Below are 18,428 nucleotides of genomic sequence, written 5' to 3'. Positions count from 1 at the left end.
GGGGGAGCTGGGTGTTTGCCGGTGAGGCGAACAGGTCCACTGAAGGTAGACCAAATCGATGGCAGATCTCCTTGAAGACCCTCGGGTGAATCCCCCACTCTGAGTGGTCTATTGTCGCCCTGCTCAAGACATCTGCCTGGGTATTGTCCTTCCCCGAGATGTGCTCGGCCTTGATGGACGCTAGGTTGCGCTCTGCCCAATATTAATGCCTCGTTCAGGAGGATCCGAGAATGGGTGCCCCCCTGCCTGTTTATATGAGCTTTGGCAGTCATGTCCGTGAGGACAAGTACATGACGCCTCCTGACCTGGCTGTGGAAGTGAAGGAGAGCTAGATGTACTGCCCTCAGTTCCAACCAGTTGATGTCGTGACGGAGGTCTGATTGAGACCAACGACCCTGTGCCCAGCGGGAACGAAGATGCGCCCCCCATCCAAAGAGGCTGGCATCGGTCGTGAGGAGGAGCCGCTCCGGCTCCTTGAACAACGACCCTTTGAGGACAGCTGGGGACAGCCACCAATTGAGGGAAAGCGAGGCCTGAGATGGGATCCTCACCCTTCTCTGAGAAGCACTGACATTCTGTCTCTGGGAGGGGAGTAGGCACCACTGCAATTCCCTGGAGTGGAGCCTGGCCCACGGTACTATGTCTATGGCCGATATCATCTGTCCTAGCACCCTGGAAAGGCTGAGCAGAGAAACCTTCTGCCCCTTGCGTACTTGGCGGATGGATTTTCTCAGGTTGGTCAAACGTTCCTGAGACAGATACACCCGGCATTCCCTGGTGTCTATGACGGCTCCTAAATGCAGTAGCCGAGTCGTGGGGACCATGTGACTCTTGGGGAAGTTTACCGAGAACCCGTGATCCTGGAGCAGCCGTACTACCTGGTCGAAATCCTGTCGTGCCGAGTGGGCGGAGGTTGACTGGATCAGGATGTCGTCCAGATAACACTGGACCCTGATCGGTACCATCCGAAGGCGAGCTGCCAGGACCGCCAGGATCTTGTTAAACACCCTGGGGGCCGACGAAAGGCCAAAGGGTAGAGCTCTGTATTGATAATGCTTTCCCTGGTAACTGAACCGTAGGAACCGCNAAAAGTAATTATTGTCTGGAAGAGCTCTTGGGGGGAGGGAAAATAGAAGGGGCCCCCTTCTGTTCTTCCTTGCTCCCCCCACTACAGAGCTGACACTAAGGTAGCTGGGATTTGAGGTTAAATTTGGTTAATTAAATTTAGACAAGGGGATCCAATTGTTAAAACGTAAGAGGAAGGAAATGGAGAATTCACCCAAGTCCAGACTGTACCTAAGAGCCAGAGTTGTACGTCCTGTCCATGGGCAGATCAAGTCAAGACTGGGCACAGGTCCAGGGACAGGGCGTGACAACTTTGGCTGACTTGATCTGATTGGGCAGGAATACAGTCTCAACCCACGGGTGGATCCTCCATCTCCAGTGCTGGAGAAGCATCCAAACCGGGCTACATTTTGCAAAAACCTACATCAAGTCTGACAAACTCATGTGGGAAAATGTGTTAGGGTGATGAGACAAAGGTTCATTGTGAGTGTGATGTACATTTGGCATAAAAACAGCACTGCAAATCACCAAAAATACATCACACCCACAATGAACCTTTGTGGTAGTGGTGGAAGCATCATGTTTTGTGACTGCTTTTTGTCACCTGGAACTGGGTCTTTAGTCAAGGTGGAGAAAATTATGAACAGTTGTAAATATTAGTCAATTTTGGCACAAAACCTTCAGGTCTCTGCTATAATGTTTGAAGATGAATAGGAATTTTACCTTTCAACATGGCAATGATCCAGATCAACAAAATAATGGCTTCACTAAAAGAAGCTGTAAGTTTTGGAATGGCCCAGCCAGAACCTAGACCTGAATCCAATTGAAAATCTATGGGGCAACCTGAAGAGGGCTGTGCATAGCAGATGCCTTCGCAATGTGACAGATGAGGACCTCTTTCGCAAGGAAGAACGGGCAGAGATTCCCAAGGGAAGACGTGCCATGCTGATAAGCTCCTACCCCAATAGACCGAATACTGTTTTAAAATCAATAGGTGCTTTGCCAAAGTATTAGTTTAAGGGTGTGCACACTTACGCAACCGTGAATGGGACAACTTGCCATAGCCAACTCACCACGGCCAACTTGCCGTGGGACAACTACTGCAAAACAATTCCATTTAATTATTTAAAATAAATAAGAAATATTTTAATTTTTGTTGATCACGTTTCATTCTGTCCCTCCTTTTGTTTTCTTTAATGATTCTATTCCACCATTTATTTGTTATTAATACAACTTTTGTCTGGCAACGAGTTGTCCTGTGGTGAGTTGGCTGCAGCGAGTTGGCCTGGGTGAACTGTCATAGACCCTATGCAACCATGTTACTGTATCTTTTTATTGTTATTTCCCCCCTAAAATATGAATTATTTTCCCCCCTAAAAGATTTCAGTTTATTTCAATTGAATTATACATCTTACAGTATATGTTATATTAAAGCTTGAAAAAATTCTGAAGTGTTTTATCTTGGTCTGATTTTTTTTACATCTCAGAAACCTAACATTTTAACAGGGGTTACAGGCTTTTTATATACACTGTATATTTACAAGACTTTCTTCTCTTTTATGTCCTTTTTTATGATTTACCTTTATTTCCTGCATGCTGCAAAACATGGATCACTTTATCTGAAGAGAACAGTATGATGGGAGTGTAAATATGTGCATAAAAATGTTCTCTGTGGGCATGCCATATTTTGGCTAGTGAGATAGTTTTCTACTATGGCATCTAATGAAAATATAAAACTCTTGTACAATCTGCACTCTTTTCAGTACAAGACTACATATTCCATTTACCTAAGCACTCATGTTTCTTTTAATAGTTATGACTTAACTGTGACTGATACTAACTAAAGTTCCTATTAGGAGCAGATGATGAGGATCGTTTGTAAACTATAGTTAAGAAGGAAACTGCCTAGCCTTAACACCTAACCAAGAAATAAAATTAGATGTTCCAGTGTGAATGATGCTAATTTTCTAAACAAATGATATAAAGGGCAGCATATGTTAGTAGGAAGGGCTTATGCTAGATTTCCCTCCATATTGGGTAGAGGTGATCTTTTAGAAAGAATAATCTCTTTCTGCCCCTTGATTAACAATGTCTACCAAAAGAGAGAAGAAATTTTCACATGACAAAGGTATCCAACTTCTCTCTGAACGATGACTAGAAAAGAACTTGACTGATGAGACTTTTTATTTTTGCATGTGTTCATAAGTTTGTTCTGTCCTGTGTTTACATTAATTTTCTATAGGTACTGTATTTATATGATCTTAAAATCTTAAGAATGCATGTATTCTACCGAAAACATATTTACAATAAAGTACACATTTTGTATCAGAGGTTCTCAGCCTTTTGGGCACCAGGGACTGGTGACATGGAGAAAATTTTTTCCATGGACCAGAAGAGGTGTGGTTTTGAATACTGCCTGCATCCTAAGGATGGAGCTTTGTTTGTTTGTGTGGCCCACTTGCTGGCATGCTGCGGACTGGTGCCGGTCCATGGACCGGGGGTTGATGACCCCCGTCTTATATGTTTTAAAGTGGACAACTGTACCACAAATTTGGCAAAATATGAAATGGCAAAGATATGTTATGTTCCCAAGCTATATGCTTGTTTAGGGTTCCCATTAGGAATCAAAGAATTTCCTTGGCTATCCTGGTTGAGAAAGAGATAATGTACCTTCATGAATTATAAAGTATACCTCAAATAACTATGATACAATTTATGAACAGCCAGCACACATGTCATGATGATGTAAATGGCAGGTGGGCTAATCTTGTGGCCTTTTAAACCTGGATACTAATGACATTTTTATCATCAGCAAAAGTTCCAGTCTAAATGTGTTATGGCATTGGAATACATACCGTAAAATTCTTTCGTTGTCACTTGGCATGTCAATATCAGGATTCATGTGATAGGAAATAAATTCGGTTCCAAAAAGGTCATATTCTAAGTAGCATCCAAGTTTGGCAAACTCTAATAGTTTCTTCTCATCAAATATAGTCCTGCACAAAATCCAATATACACCATAAGTATGTTTCGCAATCAACTGAATTGTTTTGTCATTTAATAAATCTACAAATATAGCATATATTGCTTTATAATTAACAATTCTCCCTCCAAAATAAATTAAAAGAATTGTAGAGACCTAGTCACATTTATAAATATTGTTATTTTATACACATCTTGTTTATCAGAAGAGTAATTGGTGTTTATCTTTTCAATTCTTTGGCAATATATGCCATAAAGAAAAAAATGGAGTACCCTAAACAATAAATAATTCTTCCTATAATGCTCTCTTATATCATTACTTTATACTTATTCAGAATATTTTCACTTTTGCCACCATTAGGACTTGAAATTCCTGAATCAAAACAAGTTGCCTTGGGTGGCATGGATTGAGGCATATGCCTTAAAAGTAAACTAAAAAGTAAATTAAAACCATCAGATCATTTTTAAGAATAATCAGTTCATAAACATCCGGAATATTTAAAAATCTGGTTAAATTCACTGCCCCTCCCAAAAAACCTACCACATTGTATTGTTCTATATTATGAAATACTAGGCAGAGTAGGCAAACTTAATAATAAACATGTACAATAACAATTATAGGTAGTCTTCGAATTACGACCACAATTAAGCCCAAAATTGCTGTTGCTAAGTGAGACAGATGTTAAGTGAATTTTGCCCCATTTTATGACTTTCCTTGTCACAGTTGTTAAGTGAATCACTGAGGTTGTTAAGTTAGTAATATGATTGTTAAGTGAATCTGGCTTTCCCATTGACTTTGCTTGTCAGAAGGTTGCAAAAGGGGAATCACATGACCCTGGGACACTGCGACCGTCATAAATATGAATCAGTTGCCATCCGAATGTAAATCACGTACCCTGGGATGCTGCAATGGTTGTAAGTGTGAAAAATGGTCATAAGTCACTTTTTTCAGTGACATAATAACTTTGAACAGTCACCAAACAATGGTTGTAAGTCGAGAGTCACATGTATATATGTATGTATGTATGTATGTACGTATGTATGTATGTATGTACAGTATGCGTATATTTGTACAAAGATATTCATCAGCTAATTAATTAAAAATGTTAACAAAGAAAAATAAAAATAGTTAGATATATATTTTGAAATGTAATTCCAAAATTGAGGATTGTTGGTTCTTTACAAAAAGCAGGGGAGATCAAATTTTTCAATTATTTGAGCAGGGAAAGTTCTAGTTAATTTCATTACATGGAACAGACAAAATTTAAAATACCTACAAAAATAATACATATAATATATAAACTAAAAACCACTTTATAGCAGTGGATTATCTTAAAGTACAATAATAAAAAGAAACCAGTGTTTCTATTCTTCCTAATATTATGTATGAAAAAATCCATGTAATTCCAGTATATAAAAATTGCTCAGATGATGTTCATTTTTTCCTTTGGATTAGAGTTCTTCTATTTTTACACTACAAAGAATGAAGTAAGACACTCATCTTGTTTAATATTTTGTTATTCAGATAAATAAAACCTCTAAGCAAATTATTTTTTAATTAACCAATGGCCAAGAATCTGATTTTTAATCAACTTGAGCTGCTTATAAAAGAAAGAGTTTTATTTACTAATTTCCTCTAGGTCAGTATTTCTTAAACTTTTTTCTTCCAGGACTCATTCTCAGTTTTAAAAATTACAAAGGGCCCCCAAAAGAGCTTTTGTTTTTATGGGTTATATTTATTTACTCTATTAAAAAAACCCACATTCACTGCTACTACCACTTTTCACCATTGTCTGATGGGATTTTAATATTGTATTATTTTTCAATGACTGGCAAATAAATTTGATTTCATAGACTCTTAAGAGGATCTTGGTAGATCCCCAGGGATCCTTGGACCATATTTTGAGAAACATTGGTCTGGGCTTTAATATGCATTTTGATTTGAAATAGGGCTAACCTGGAGCAATGAAAGGGTAACACGTTCCATGTTTTGATCACTGATTTGATTAATTTCCTAAATTCAGCCAAAGGCAAGGAGAGAAAGTATTCCATAGATCAAATATGACATGTGATCAAGTATTTCTGGATGCATGATAATATTGAGGCAATTAACTAATGTGAGAAAGTCCCTATGCCTATGATTTGTGTAAGAGTGGTAATAAACTACAGATCCAGGAAAGAATCATACTGAACAGGAATGAAAAGCATACAAAAGTATGTGTATCTTCAAACCCTTGGGCTTAATGAACAGTTCCTAGTGTTCCTTCAATTACATCACAATGTGTTATTCTAAAAAGGACTGCTTACACAAATTCAATCTTTTGACTTAATAACAGAATCAAGGAGGGGGAGCAGGTAGGATGAAAGAAACCAAAAATAATTGCCACCAGCTAACTGCTAACTCTTTTTCTTCTTCTTCTTTTCTTCTTTTTTATAACCCTACAATCCCTTGATTCAGGGTAGAATTGGGACAGCTGAATGGCCAGATGCCCTTCCTGATGCCTATGTGGAGTTGCACCCTGAAAGAGGAACGTCTGCTGCTATCTAGGATTGAATTCTCAATCTTCCCAGTGAGAGGTCAGCATCTTCACCAGTAGGCCATCATGTTGCTCATCACTCCTGCAAACTCTAGCTAATAAATTTATTTTTTCAATAATCTTCAGAGTTTACACAAATCAGAAATGCTAACTAATAAGTTTTTCAAATTGCCAAGCATTGTTTTGGTTTCATCTCCCATAGAGACAGCTCCAGATATTGAAGTGGGGAAAAATATTATAAAGATGGATGTCTATATTGAAGAACCACAGCGTACTCTATTTTGTCTTTATTTTATATCACAAATCAAAGGATAATGCCAGCGATCTTTTAGTTAACATATAAAGAAAACGAATTCATTTAAATAAGGCCTGTTAATAACCACCAGCCTGATTACCTGAAGCAATCAAGGTTCACCTCTAGGCAATCAGACAGAGAAGTATTTGCAATCTGGAAAAAGTTTATTTTTCTTCTAATGCCTCACAGATGAGCAGAATGAAAAAATAGGTTGGTAGCATATTTACTTTCCTTTTAAGGATCTATAATAAAAAGTTGCAGCACCATGACCTCTACTATCTTATTTTTCAGTCAGCAATGCCTCTAGAACAGTATTTATTTCTAAAAGTGTCATTCAAGACCCTCTCAGAGATTCACAAAATCTACAAATTAAAGGTCTTTTGGGTCTTCCATGATTTTTAAAAGTGTGTCCTGAGAGCACAAAGTTTAAGAAAAACTACTCCAGAACATGCCATTCTGTTCTCTTCATGGGACTCTTCTTACTGGGCTGCTTTAGACCCTTCTGTTACAACCCAGACAGAGGCCGGCATCACTAGAGTCCTTTATTCCTTTGATTAAAGGCCACAACAAACGGTCCTACAACGGCCTGGTAAAGCCCCACACTACCCTCAAGGTAGCCACCCTCAGTCCCCAGAAGCCAGTAAACAACAAAGGAAGTCCAAAGAGAGGGTGCAAGCTCACAGGGCAAGATCCAGAGTTCAGATACAAAGGCCAAGACAAGGCCACAAGGCCAAAGGCAAATCCACAAGATAAAGCAGTCCATGAGGTAAACCCAGTCCACAAGGTCAAAGGCAGTCTGCAAGGCAAAGGCAAGGCATGGGCAAGAGCACGAATCAAAGCCAGGGGTGACCTTCTCTTGAATAGCCCCACAGCCCTTTCCTGATCTTGCCTACGCTCCGCTCTCCGTGCCCTTAGATCGAATGGGGAGGCAGCTGTTCCTCATCAGAGGGGATCTGCTGCCTATCAGCACCACGGCTTGTCTGCAGCCGATATTCCCCTGTGTCTGTGAGGGCAGGCAGTTCTCCATCTGGTCAACCCACCTTCCCCAATGCCTGAGGGGTCTGGGACAACATTGTCCTCAGCCCCTGGCATCTCTAAGCATTCCAAGGGAGACATGCTATTTCCGTCAGATGGTTCTGGTTCCAGCTTCTCCTCCGAATTGGGTTCCGATGGGGCCATGACACCTCTCCTCCAGAATTTTCATCAAATCTGAAAAACTTTACCAAGTTTGCAGTGCTATAATGGAAGTGGTACAGAAAGAATAGTGCATCCCATATTTTCATGATAGGTATATGTTCAAAATAGCTTCCATCTGTAATGCTAATCAATAATTGTCAAGTTGCCAACATTTGGCCACATAAGGTCACAGAAACTCGGATATACAGATAATTTTTTTCAGTTGAAGAAGGGGGACATTCACTGCTATACTCTTGATTAAGTGCACTATTGTTTTTATTTTCAGAAGCCATACCTTGCTGTTCTAGTACAAAATGAGTCATCTAACACAGCCCACTATCTTTTTCAACATTACTTGATTATTTGTTGTGTTGCTTGGTGTCATTGTTACAAATGTTAAAACCTCTGGAAAAGGATAAAGATTCAGCACTACCCTCCAACAGATAGCTTCTGAGCTATTGAAGGTTACTTGCTCTATAGATATACATATTGTAAAAAAGCTCAGATCTTTGACAATTGATTCAGGGAAAGCCAACAAGAAGATGGGCCAACCTTTTTACGCACTATCAATTAAAAAAGTAGTGGTTTATTTTAAGGAATCAACTCACAAACAGAGAGACTTGTCAACACTGACTGATGACAATTAATCAAAATCACGTGGCATTTTTTCTAAATTTTACCTAGAGATGTGGATATAATTTTAGAACTTTTCTACTTGCAAAATGTACACTCTATGACTTAAACATTCTATTCTTAACTATTCTAAAATTCTGAGAAGAACCATACATCAGTTCTACAGTAAGCCAGCAACATCAAACATCAACATAAATGGACTTATCCATGATTAAGTCTTTGCTTACTTGAGATAAGTCAACATAACTTTCTTCGTTGTTAGTTTGTCTTGATTGATGACTGCAAAACTGTATTTCTATATCCTAGTGGAAAAACTGATAGGCCACCCAGTTTCATATCCAATTTACAGTAATGTTGCTACAAAATTCTGCATTAATTTAAAACATCTAGGTAGATTAATTCTTAGACAACCACAAGGAGGTAATGATAAGCAGTTTTATGTGAAAAATACTGTATATCATAAACTAATAAAACTAGGAGACACTAGGAAGGATGCTATGTATAGGAACCATTTCTTTTCCATAATATATATGTATCATGTCATAGCTGGTTTATTCCAGACATCAATGGACCTAGTGTGAAATATTTCATTTTAAAAAATGAAATCATAATTAGTAAACAAGAGACAAAAGTAATCTATGAAGTGGAAGTATCGGAATTAGAATCACAGTTTCTTGGGCATACTATGTAGATAATATATCCAGATGAAGAAAGAGGGTGTACATAAGTTGGAAAGATCCAACAAAAAGAATAGAAAAATCTGACAATTTTTACGGTGAAGTTGGAAGAATAGTATAAGTACTTAGAAGAGGTATGTGTGGCTTCATAAAATTTAAACAATGTTGTAAAAATTATAGATCAATAAAATATTTTGAATTATGAGTCTGAACAGTTCCCTGACATAATTAGAACTTGATACTATAAAGTAGATTTTGAATCTACTTCACTTAAAATATATAATCTATTTAAGGTATCCAGCTAGAGACTAAGGAGGCACTCATCTATAAATGAATGTTATAGTCTACAAAGCAGTTAGGCAGGCAACCTTTTTAAAAAAAAAAATCTAGATTTTAGCAGAACTGAGTACTCTTTTATAAGTATTATAGTTTGAGTATTTTCAAAGGATCTGTCACTAACTTTTGGATAATTCATCTAAGCATTATGACTACAACTGGCAGTAAAAATTAAGCCATTCTGTCTAATAATACATCAAAACTTCCAGATTTAATTAATTTCTTAAAATTCCACTCTTTAGATGCAAAAATAAATATACAGTACATAAATATGAACTCAGTCTCCAGAAAGCCAATTTACCTGTCCAAATGAGACATCACAGTTTTTGAGATGTCAGCCCCAGCTTCCTGCAAAATTCTAATAATCTGGAAAGGTGAATCCCCATTTCGGCCTGGATGGATGATGACTGGACAGCCAAGTTGCACCTGGGCATGTGCTGTTGCTTTAAGGACTCTGTTTTCACTGTCAGTCAGAGGCCAAGAGCAGCCAATTTCCCCTATTACACCACACTTGATATTGCTTCCATCAGCTCCATTGAGAACTTCATTAACAATAACTTCTGTCAACTAAAGAAAATGAATGTTATTATGGTAAGCATTCTCTTTGATGGGTATAACTTGTGGTGAGAAAAGCCAAAAAGAACATTTCAACCTTTTCCACCAGTCAAATGAATATTCTGTTTCCAAACAAAAAAGCTACAACACCAATGCATTTCAAAATAAAGATGACATTTCTGTTATGTCATCAGGGAAGGAAGATGAAAGCTGCAGGAAACAATTACTGTTATTTATTAAAATAGGATGAAGTAGAATTATAAGCAACTCCAAAACAAAAATGTACTGGAATCTAACCAACTCTAAAACAAACTCCTTGCATTTTTGCTAAGTTTCGTGTAATTAGGAGAATCGCTTTTACATGAAGTCATGTCCCAAAGATATTTGGTTATCAATACAGTATTCTTCCCCGTAACAAATAACTTTAAATAAATAATTATACATGATGTATGTGGCTTTGAATAGATCCATATTAAATTGTTCTAACTGCTCATAATGAATTAGTCAGGCTCTAGCAAGGACAGGATGTCTTTTTTCTGTCAAAAATGGGGGATGAAAAAACAAGAGTGTTAAAATCAAGGGCTGTTTTTTGTTCTAACTCTGTTCACCACCAGCTCAAAATCAACAGATTACCCTTGAGAAAAGGTGCTCTTTGAGAGAAAGATTTCTCACTCCCTATGGGAAAAAACCAATTTCCCACATAAATGAATTATTTTACATTAGTTTTATATACCTCAAAGGAAAACTATGATAAATCAACCAATCAGGAAACTTTCTTTTTTGCAAATGTGGAATATATTTGAAAACCAAATTGTGACTTTTTGTAATCTCATAGTAAATTTTGGTGAAAACTTTTGATGTGCTGGTCTACAACCACAATAAAAATTTGATTTCATTTGAAATGTGTCAAAACTGATTTTTTATATATATATAGGAGAGTTCAGGATAAATAATATCACAGCAAGAATACTTCACAATTTGTTTTGAAGATACTGACTTCTGACCTTAAAGCTCTTTTCTTCCTGATATGTTGCAGCAAATTAACATAATATGCACAAGTTGGTAAACATGGAATATTAACTACTGACAACTGCGATAGTACATGCAGAATCTCAGAATATAATCTTAATATTTGCTTAATAAATTAATAGTATATATAAATAAAAGTAGTTTTATGGCTATTTATCTGGTATATTTCCCATAATGTAACTGAAAGATTTGGGAACATTTCTACCATGTTTTTATAGATAAAAGAATGCTAAAGATACCCATAACTTGTTTAGTGACTACTTCGGTCAGCAACCAATTACAAATACAATAATAAAACAATAATTTTCTGAGCAATGTGCATTTACAACCAAATTTCATGCATTTGACAAGAATTCACACTGGAGTGACAGTAATGCTGGCACGGGTATATGAGAGATCTTAATCTAAATTAGATGGCAGCAATCACTGATATTCCTGCCTCTCTCTCTCTGTGACATGTTCACTTAATAACCATTTTACTTAATAACAGCACAACTCAGCTACTAAATGAGGAGTGGTTATAATACTTTAAGTATTGCCAGAATCAACAGGATCAACATAATTATGTTAGGGAGAAAAAAAATGTCTTCTCTTCTCATTGAACAACAAATAACCGTTACTCATGTTAGACAGGCACATAATAAATATTTCAGGAATGTACAGATTCAGTCCTGAATGAAGAGTCATTTGCAACATAAAATATGCTTATTTGAATAGCAATTCTATATATTAAAGGGCATGAAAGCTACATGCTGAATTAAAAACTGTTAGCGTCTTACTGAGAAAAAATTCACAATTAAATCAGTTTATGCTTGACATTTAGTTTTTGCTTAAATAGATGGAAGGAACAACAGCTCTGCTCCTGAGATACATGTGAAAGAAAAACTAGATTTTGCACAACAGAACTTAGTGCAAACAAGGGTTTTCTCTGTTATTTGTCAAAAATGTGTTCAACACTTTGTACTAATATATTTAAGCAGAATGGTTTTGCATTCCTGTTCTCATGCAGTCATCTAGAAATATTCATCCATCTATAGTTAAACCCTTCTTTACATATGAATGTAGTAACATCTATTGAGTGTTCAAAATGGTTGTTCAGTTTCTGACATCATTTTGATACCTACCTGTTCCACAGACATAGCTTTAGTCTCAGAGGAATGAGTGGCATCTACATAAAAACCTGCCCCAGCAATAACATGGACACCAGTTTCTTCTGAAAGCTGTTTTAGTATCTTCACATCTCGCATGATCCCAGTGGTTGTATTTTCCACTATGCTTCCACCTCCTGCAGCCTTGTAATGAAGGAGTTCTTCTCTCACAGCATCCGTCTCTTCAAACAGCAGAAGGTTCTCTTTGTGGCTATAAGGATTCTGTTTAAGCCAAAACAAGTTCTTCATCTCAATAGGTTTTTCAGAAAGAGCTTCTTGACCCAAAGGTGGTGGGTAGTAAGAGCAGCTGAAGCCCATTGTCAAGTGTTCATGGGTCATAGTGTAGCCCAGTTGGCTAGGGTCTATCAGGCCCAATACAGTCTGAATCTTACCCTTCAGCGAAGACATTTTTTGCTTTATTGATACAAAATATGTTTTCTAAGGAAAAAGAATGAAAAACAATTACATGCTATCTTTGTTATGCATGTTAACAAAGACACTATAGAAATAAGGTAGAACTTATTTTAAATATTTTTCTTCTGTTTTGCTATTAAGTGAAAAAACATTTATGAAAGGAATGATTAATTTTATTTCATTGTGGATACTAGGGTCTTTAAAACTATTTTGTCATATGCAGTCCCAAATATGGTTTTAAAGTATTTGTTAAGATTTATCTTATCAAACACTTTATCTATCTTTTATCTTTTTAAGGCTGAAGGATAAATTACAGTTAGGAAACAGCTGCTAATAAATAGATCTAAGTAGGTTGAAATTTCCTTCATATTTATTGCCTATATTCCTTTCCTATTATTTGAAATACTTGCTGGTTATTTCAAAAGCATCTCTGAAGCATAAAACAGCAAAACTTCACAGTTCATAAAAAGAAATAAATAGTGAAAGTGATACTGGTTTTTTTCATTGCTTCTTGAACTGAAAATTCCCAGAAGCTTAAACTGATCAAACACACCATAGGTATTTAAAAGGCCTAAGTAGGTAAGTTATAACTGCAATGGTATGATTGTCTAACTAGGAAAGGAACCATAACTGAGAAAGAGAAACAAGGAATATAAAACATCAAAATAATGCATTGCTAAGGTTGGAAACTGACCAAAGAGAGAAGCAACCTGGAATTAAGGAGAAGGGGCGTTGTCTTACCTGAACGCCGTTTCTCAGCACGGAGATGGATAATCCACTAATGGGTTAACTTAATCTTCCTGCCCAATCAGATCACGTCAGCCTGTCCTGGGCCTGATTCCCCAGTTTTCGACGAGGGCGCAACTACAGACTGACAGCTTGACGTGTTGGCTCACAGAACTAATCCTAGGCCTAAGGACTTAACTGGGAGGGTGTGGATTATCCATCTCCGTGCTGAGAAACGGCGTTCAGGTAAGACAACGCCCCTTCTCCAGCACTGGAGATGGATAATCCACTAATGGGACATACCAAAGCCCGCTTGTCCTACGGGAGGGAAGCAGGCAAGTTTGGAACCATGTCGCGAGGCACCACCTGCTGGAGAACTTTTCTGCCAAAGGATGTCTCGGCAGATGCGTACCTGTCCAGTTTATAATGCCGTATGAAAGGCAACGGGGAAGACCACGTGGCTGCCCTGCACACTTCCTCGATGGAAGCCTGCGTGGCCCAGGCCGCGGAAGTGGCCGCATTACTTGTAGAGTGGGCCTTAACATGACGAGGAATTGGCAAGAAATTGGGCGTTGTCTTACCTGAACGCCATTTCTCAGCATGTAGATGTAGCCTCCACCGATGGGTTATCAATGCCTCCTTGCTCAGTTTAGACTAAGATCAAACTTTGGCCACACCTCCTTGGGGCTGTCCTTCCCCAGTTTGTTGATTGACGAGGCGAAGCCCACATGATCTGACACAACACTCCTCCTGAAAATACAGCCTAGACCCACCTACACGGGCAGGTGTGGAGGCTACATCTACATGCTGAGAAATGGCGTTCAGGTAAGACAACGCCCATTCTACAGCATGTGAGATGTAGCCTCCACCGATGGGACATACCCAAGCCCCCATGTCCCCCAATGGGAGGGAAGTCTAGGTCTGTGAGTCACGAGCCGCCACCACCCTCTGCAAGACCCTCCTGCCGAAGGCCGCATCAGCCGCCGCAAACTGATCAAGTTTGTAATGCCTTATAAAAGAAGAGGGAGAAGACCAGGTGGCTGCCCGACAGATCTCTTCCACCGAAGCCTGGGCAGAATAAGCCGCAGACGTGGCTGCACTACGTGTGGAATGGGCTGTGACGTTCGCCGGAACCTGAAGAGACTGAGATCTGTATGCATAAGAGATGCATGCCCTGATCCATCTTCCAATGGTTGATGAAGATACCTTCAGACCCTTGGAAGAAGGATGGAAAGACACAAAAAGAGCCTCAGTCCTGCGAAAGGGTTCAGTACGTTTTACGTAGTGATGCAGGGCCCTTCGTACGTCCAACGTGTGCCACAGCCTTTCCAGATGATGGGATGGTCGAGGGCAAAAATTTGGGAGAACCAGGTCCTGAGACCTGTGAAACCAAGTATTGACCTTCGGGATGAAGGATGGGTCCAACTGGAGAACCACCCTGTCATCCAGAAAGGTACAGAGGTCCCCTCTGACTGAGAGCGCAGCCATTTCAGAAATACGCCTTGCCGAAGTAATGGCAACCAAAAAGGCGACTTTCAGAGAAAGGAAGTGTAAAGAACAAGACCTAATAGGTTCAAATGGTGGTCCCGTGAGAACTTGCAATACTTTTGGTAAATCCCACGTGGGGTATCTATGTACTACGGGAGGAGCAGTGTGAACTGCACCCTTAAGGAAGGCCCTGACTGTCGGGTGACCTGACAGTTGCGTATGATCCTCACAAGTGAGAACTGAGGACAAGGCAGCAATTTGTCTACGAATAGTGTTATAGGCCAGGCCCTTGTTCAGGCCCTCTAAGAGGAAATCCAAAATAATTGGAATGGAGACTTTCAACGGATCTAAACTCCGGGAGCTGCACCATGTGCAAAAATGCCTCCATGTGGCATCATAAATTCTGTTAGTGGAAGGGCGTCTGGCGGCCTGGATTACCGCTATGACGTCCAGGGAAAATGACTGCCTGGCTAAACCCTCCCGCTCAAGTGCCAAGCGGCTAACTGCGGGTCCGGATGTTGTAGCTGACCCTGACTGAGAGCGACTAGATTTGGTGGGATCTTCCATGGCGGAGAGACCGACAGATCCACGAGGTCTGCAAACCAAGGTCTCCTTGGCCAGTGAGGGACCAACAGGATCAACTCCGCCTGTTCTAGAAGCAGTTTCCTGATGACAGCCTGAATCAGAGGAAGAGGGGGAAATGCATACAGGAGCCCCTTGGGCCAAGGGCTGCGGAGCGCATCTGTTCCCTCCGCCCCCGGTGATGGAAACCTTGTGAAAAATCTGGTTAGTTGAGCGTTTGCCGACGAGGCAAACAAGTCCACCTGAGGTTGGCCGAACCTCTCCGTTATTCTCGTGAAAAGAGACGGATCCAGGCGCCACTCTGAGTGGTCTATTAATACCCTGCTCAAAGAGTCGGCCTGACGATTCGCCTCCCTGGAGATGTGTTCTGCGCAAACGGATGCCAGATTGAGTTCCGCCCACAGGCCCAGGGATAGAGCTTCCTGCATGAGGGTCCAAGACCTGGTCCCCCCCTGCCTGTTGACATGGGCCTTGGTTGCGACATTGTCCGTCATTACCAGGACGTGTCTTCCCGCTACTATGTGGGCAAATTGGCGCAGAGCCAGGTGTACAGCCCTGAGCTCCAACCAATTGATGTTGTGAGCGAGATCAGATTGGGTCCACTGTCCCTGTGCCATGTGAGTTTGCATGTGTGCGCCCCAGCCGAATAAGCTGGCATCCGTGGTCAGGACGAGCCTGTGAGGCTCCTTGAACAGTGAACCCTTGTGTATGGCTGTTGACACCCACCAGTGGAGAGACATTAGAGTGTGGTGAGGAACTCTCACTTTCCGTACTGAGGCACTCATGTTCTTCCTCTGAAAGGGTAAGAGGAACCACTGTAGGTGTCTGGAGTGAAGTCGTGCCCAAGGAACTATGCCCAGACACGATATCATTTTTCCCAATAGCTGAGACAGCTGAACTAGTGGAACCACCTTGCTTTTCTGGATATTGCGAACTAAAGATTTGATGCTGTCCTTGCGTTCTCGGAATAGATATACCTTGCACAGGTTCGAATCTATTACCGCGCCTAAGTGTAGAATCCGAGTGGTCGGAATGGTGTGAGTTTTTTTGAAATTCATGGAGAAGCCGTGTCTCTGAAGAGTCTGAATTGTGATTTGTAGATCCAACTGTGCTGACCGGAACGACCTGGATTGGACAATGATGTCGTCCAGGTAGCACTGTACTCTTACCGGTATCAGTCTGAGATGGGCTGCTAATACCGCCAGTAGCTTCGTGAAAACGCGAGGGGCCGAAGAAAGACCAAAGGGCAGGGCCCTGTACTGATAATGCCTGTGTGCATGGCAAAAGCGGAGGAACCTGCGGTGATGGGGTCTGATTGGGACATGAAGATAAGCCTCTGTCAGATCTATGGAAGAGAGGTAATCTCCCCTCCTGATACTGGCCAGGATGGATCTGAGGGACTGCATTTTGAACCGCCTATAGGCTATGAAATGGTTCAGTCCCTTCAGATCCAAGATCGCCCTCCAACCTCCCGATGCTTTGGGACCACAAAGAGGACGGAGTAAAACCCCCTTCCCCTTTGCTCCAGAGGAACCGGCTCTATGGCCTTTATTTCTAACAGATGGGAAATGGCCTTGGAGACTAGCCCCGCCCTGTTTGCGTGTTTTAAGTTCGGACACTGGATGAATCTGTCCGGAGGGATGGAGCGGAATTCTAAGGCTAGTCCTAGCCTTACGGTCTCCCTTACCCAAGCATCGTTGGTGGTGACCTCCCAAACGTCGCTGAACAGAGTCAAGCGACCTCCTATGGGAGGATCCAAAGTGGCGTCACCTGGGCCTCTTGAATGAACGTCCTCCAGCTCCCCTAAAGGGGCGCTTGTTCTGATATTGTCCCCTGGCTCCTGTATTCTGGTGGCCCTGCTGTCGATCCTGTCTGGGGGAAAAGGATCGGGAACCTCTGGACCCATCCCAGGACTGCCCTGCTCGAAAGGGCTGCCGCCACTCCCAGGCAGCTCCAGTCCGAAAGGACTGTCTGCGGAACTCTTGCTTGGGTCTCCTATCCGCCTTTTTGGAGGGGTGAGCCAATGTTTTCCTTTTGTCCTTACCTTCAACCAGGTGCGGTTCTAAAACTGCCCCAAATAGCTGAGTACCCTTATATGTGTCTGTAGACAGACGCCATCTAGATTTAAGATCTGCCCTCCACTGTTTGAGCCACAAGAATCTGCGAGACGCTACCGTGGCAGCTATAGACCTGGCAGAGTGCTTGACCGCGTGGAGGGATGCGTCTGCGACAAATTCCGCAGCAGCCATCAGTTTCCCCAGATTTTGTTGCGCACGCACCTGATCAGGGGGAATTAAAGCCTGTAACTCACGGAGCCACATGATGGAGGTTCTCGCAAAGAAGGAAGAAGTCGCCGCCTTGATGGACCAGGCTGAGGCCTGATGAGCTCTGCGGAGAGAGAACTCAAACCTTTTATCCTCCGCCTTGAGGTTTTCAGCCATATCCCCCAGAACTGTGGACGTGGAGAATAAGGACGTCAGCGGGGCATCTACCTTAGGAACCTCAAGGAGGGAAGAAAATTTTGGGGAAACATTAAAAAGTTTCTTCTCAATGCTGCTGGGTTGAGTGGAGGTGGACAGTGATGCCCACTGGTCCTCCACCGTGGTGTGGAATACTGCAGGGCAAGGAATATGTTTTTCCTCCACAACCTTCACTGCAAATAAGGGGTTTGACTCCTGTGGGGTCAATGTAGAAGGTTCAGGTTCCTGTTCTGTAACCAAATTGGCCGTGGTACAGGCCTTTAATAAAAGGGATTTAAAAAGAGAAGGGTCGAAGAGACCGGACG

The 18,428-nt window shown here is 41.0% G+C and overlaps 1 protein-coding gene across 2 annotated transcripts in view; it reads right to left on the bottom strand.

The window, feature by feature from the left end:
* Nucleotides 1-18,428, bottom strand: part of PTER (phosphotriesterase related) — a 57,238-nt gene that overhangs the window by 5,342 nt on the left and 33,468 nt on the right. For both annotated transcript variants that reach the window (XM_015811210.1, XM_015811211.1), the window contains exons 2-4: nt 12,410-12,871; nt 10,003-10,268; nt 3,921-4,061 (exon numbers count right to left, since the gene is read on the bottom strand). In XM_015811210.1, the coding sequence (XP_015666696.1) occupies nt 3,921-4,061; nt 10,003-10,268; nt 12,410-12,841 (839 nt within the window). In that variant the 5' untranslated portion in view covers nt 12,842-12,871. The remainder of the gene's footprint in view (nt 1-3,920; nt 4,062-10,002; nt 10,269-12,409; nt 12,872-18,428) is intronic.

Source organism: Protobothrops mucrosquamatus, unplaced genomic scaffold, assembly GCF_001527695.2.
Source record: "Protobothrops mucrosquamatus isolate PMUCROS unplaced genomic scaffold, P.Mucros_1.0 scaffold33, whole genome shotgun sequence".
Classification (NCBI taxonomy): domain Eukaryota; kingdom Metazoa; phylum Chordata; class Lepidosauria; order Squamata; family Viperidae; genus Protobothrops; species Protobothrops mucrosquamatus.
The sequence above is the reverse complement of the archived record's forward strand: the minus strand, read 5'-3'. Positions and strand labels throughout refer to the sequence as shown.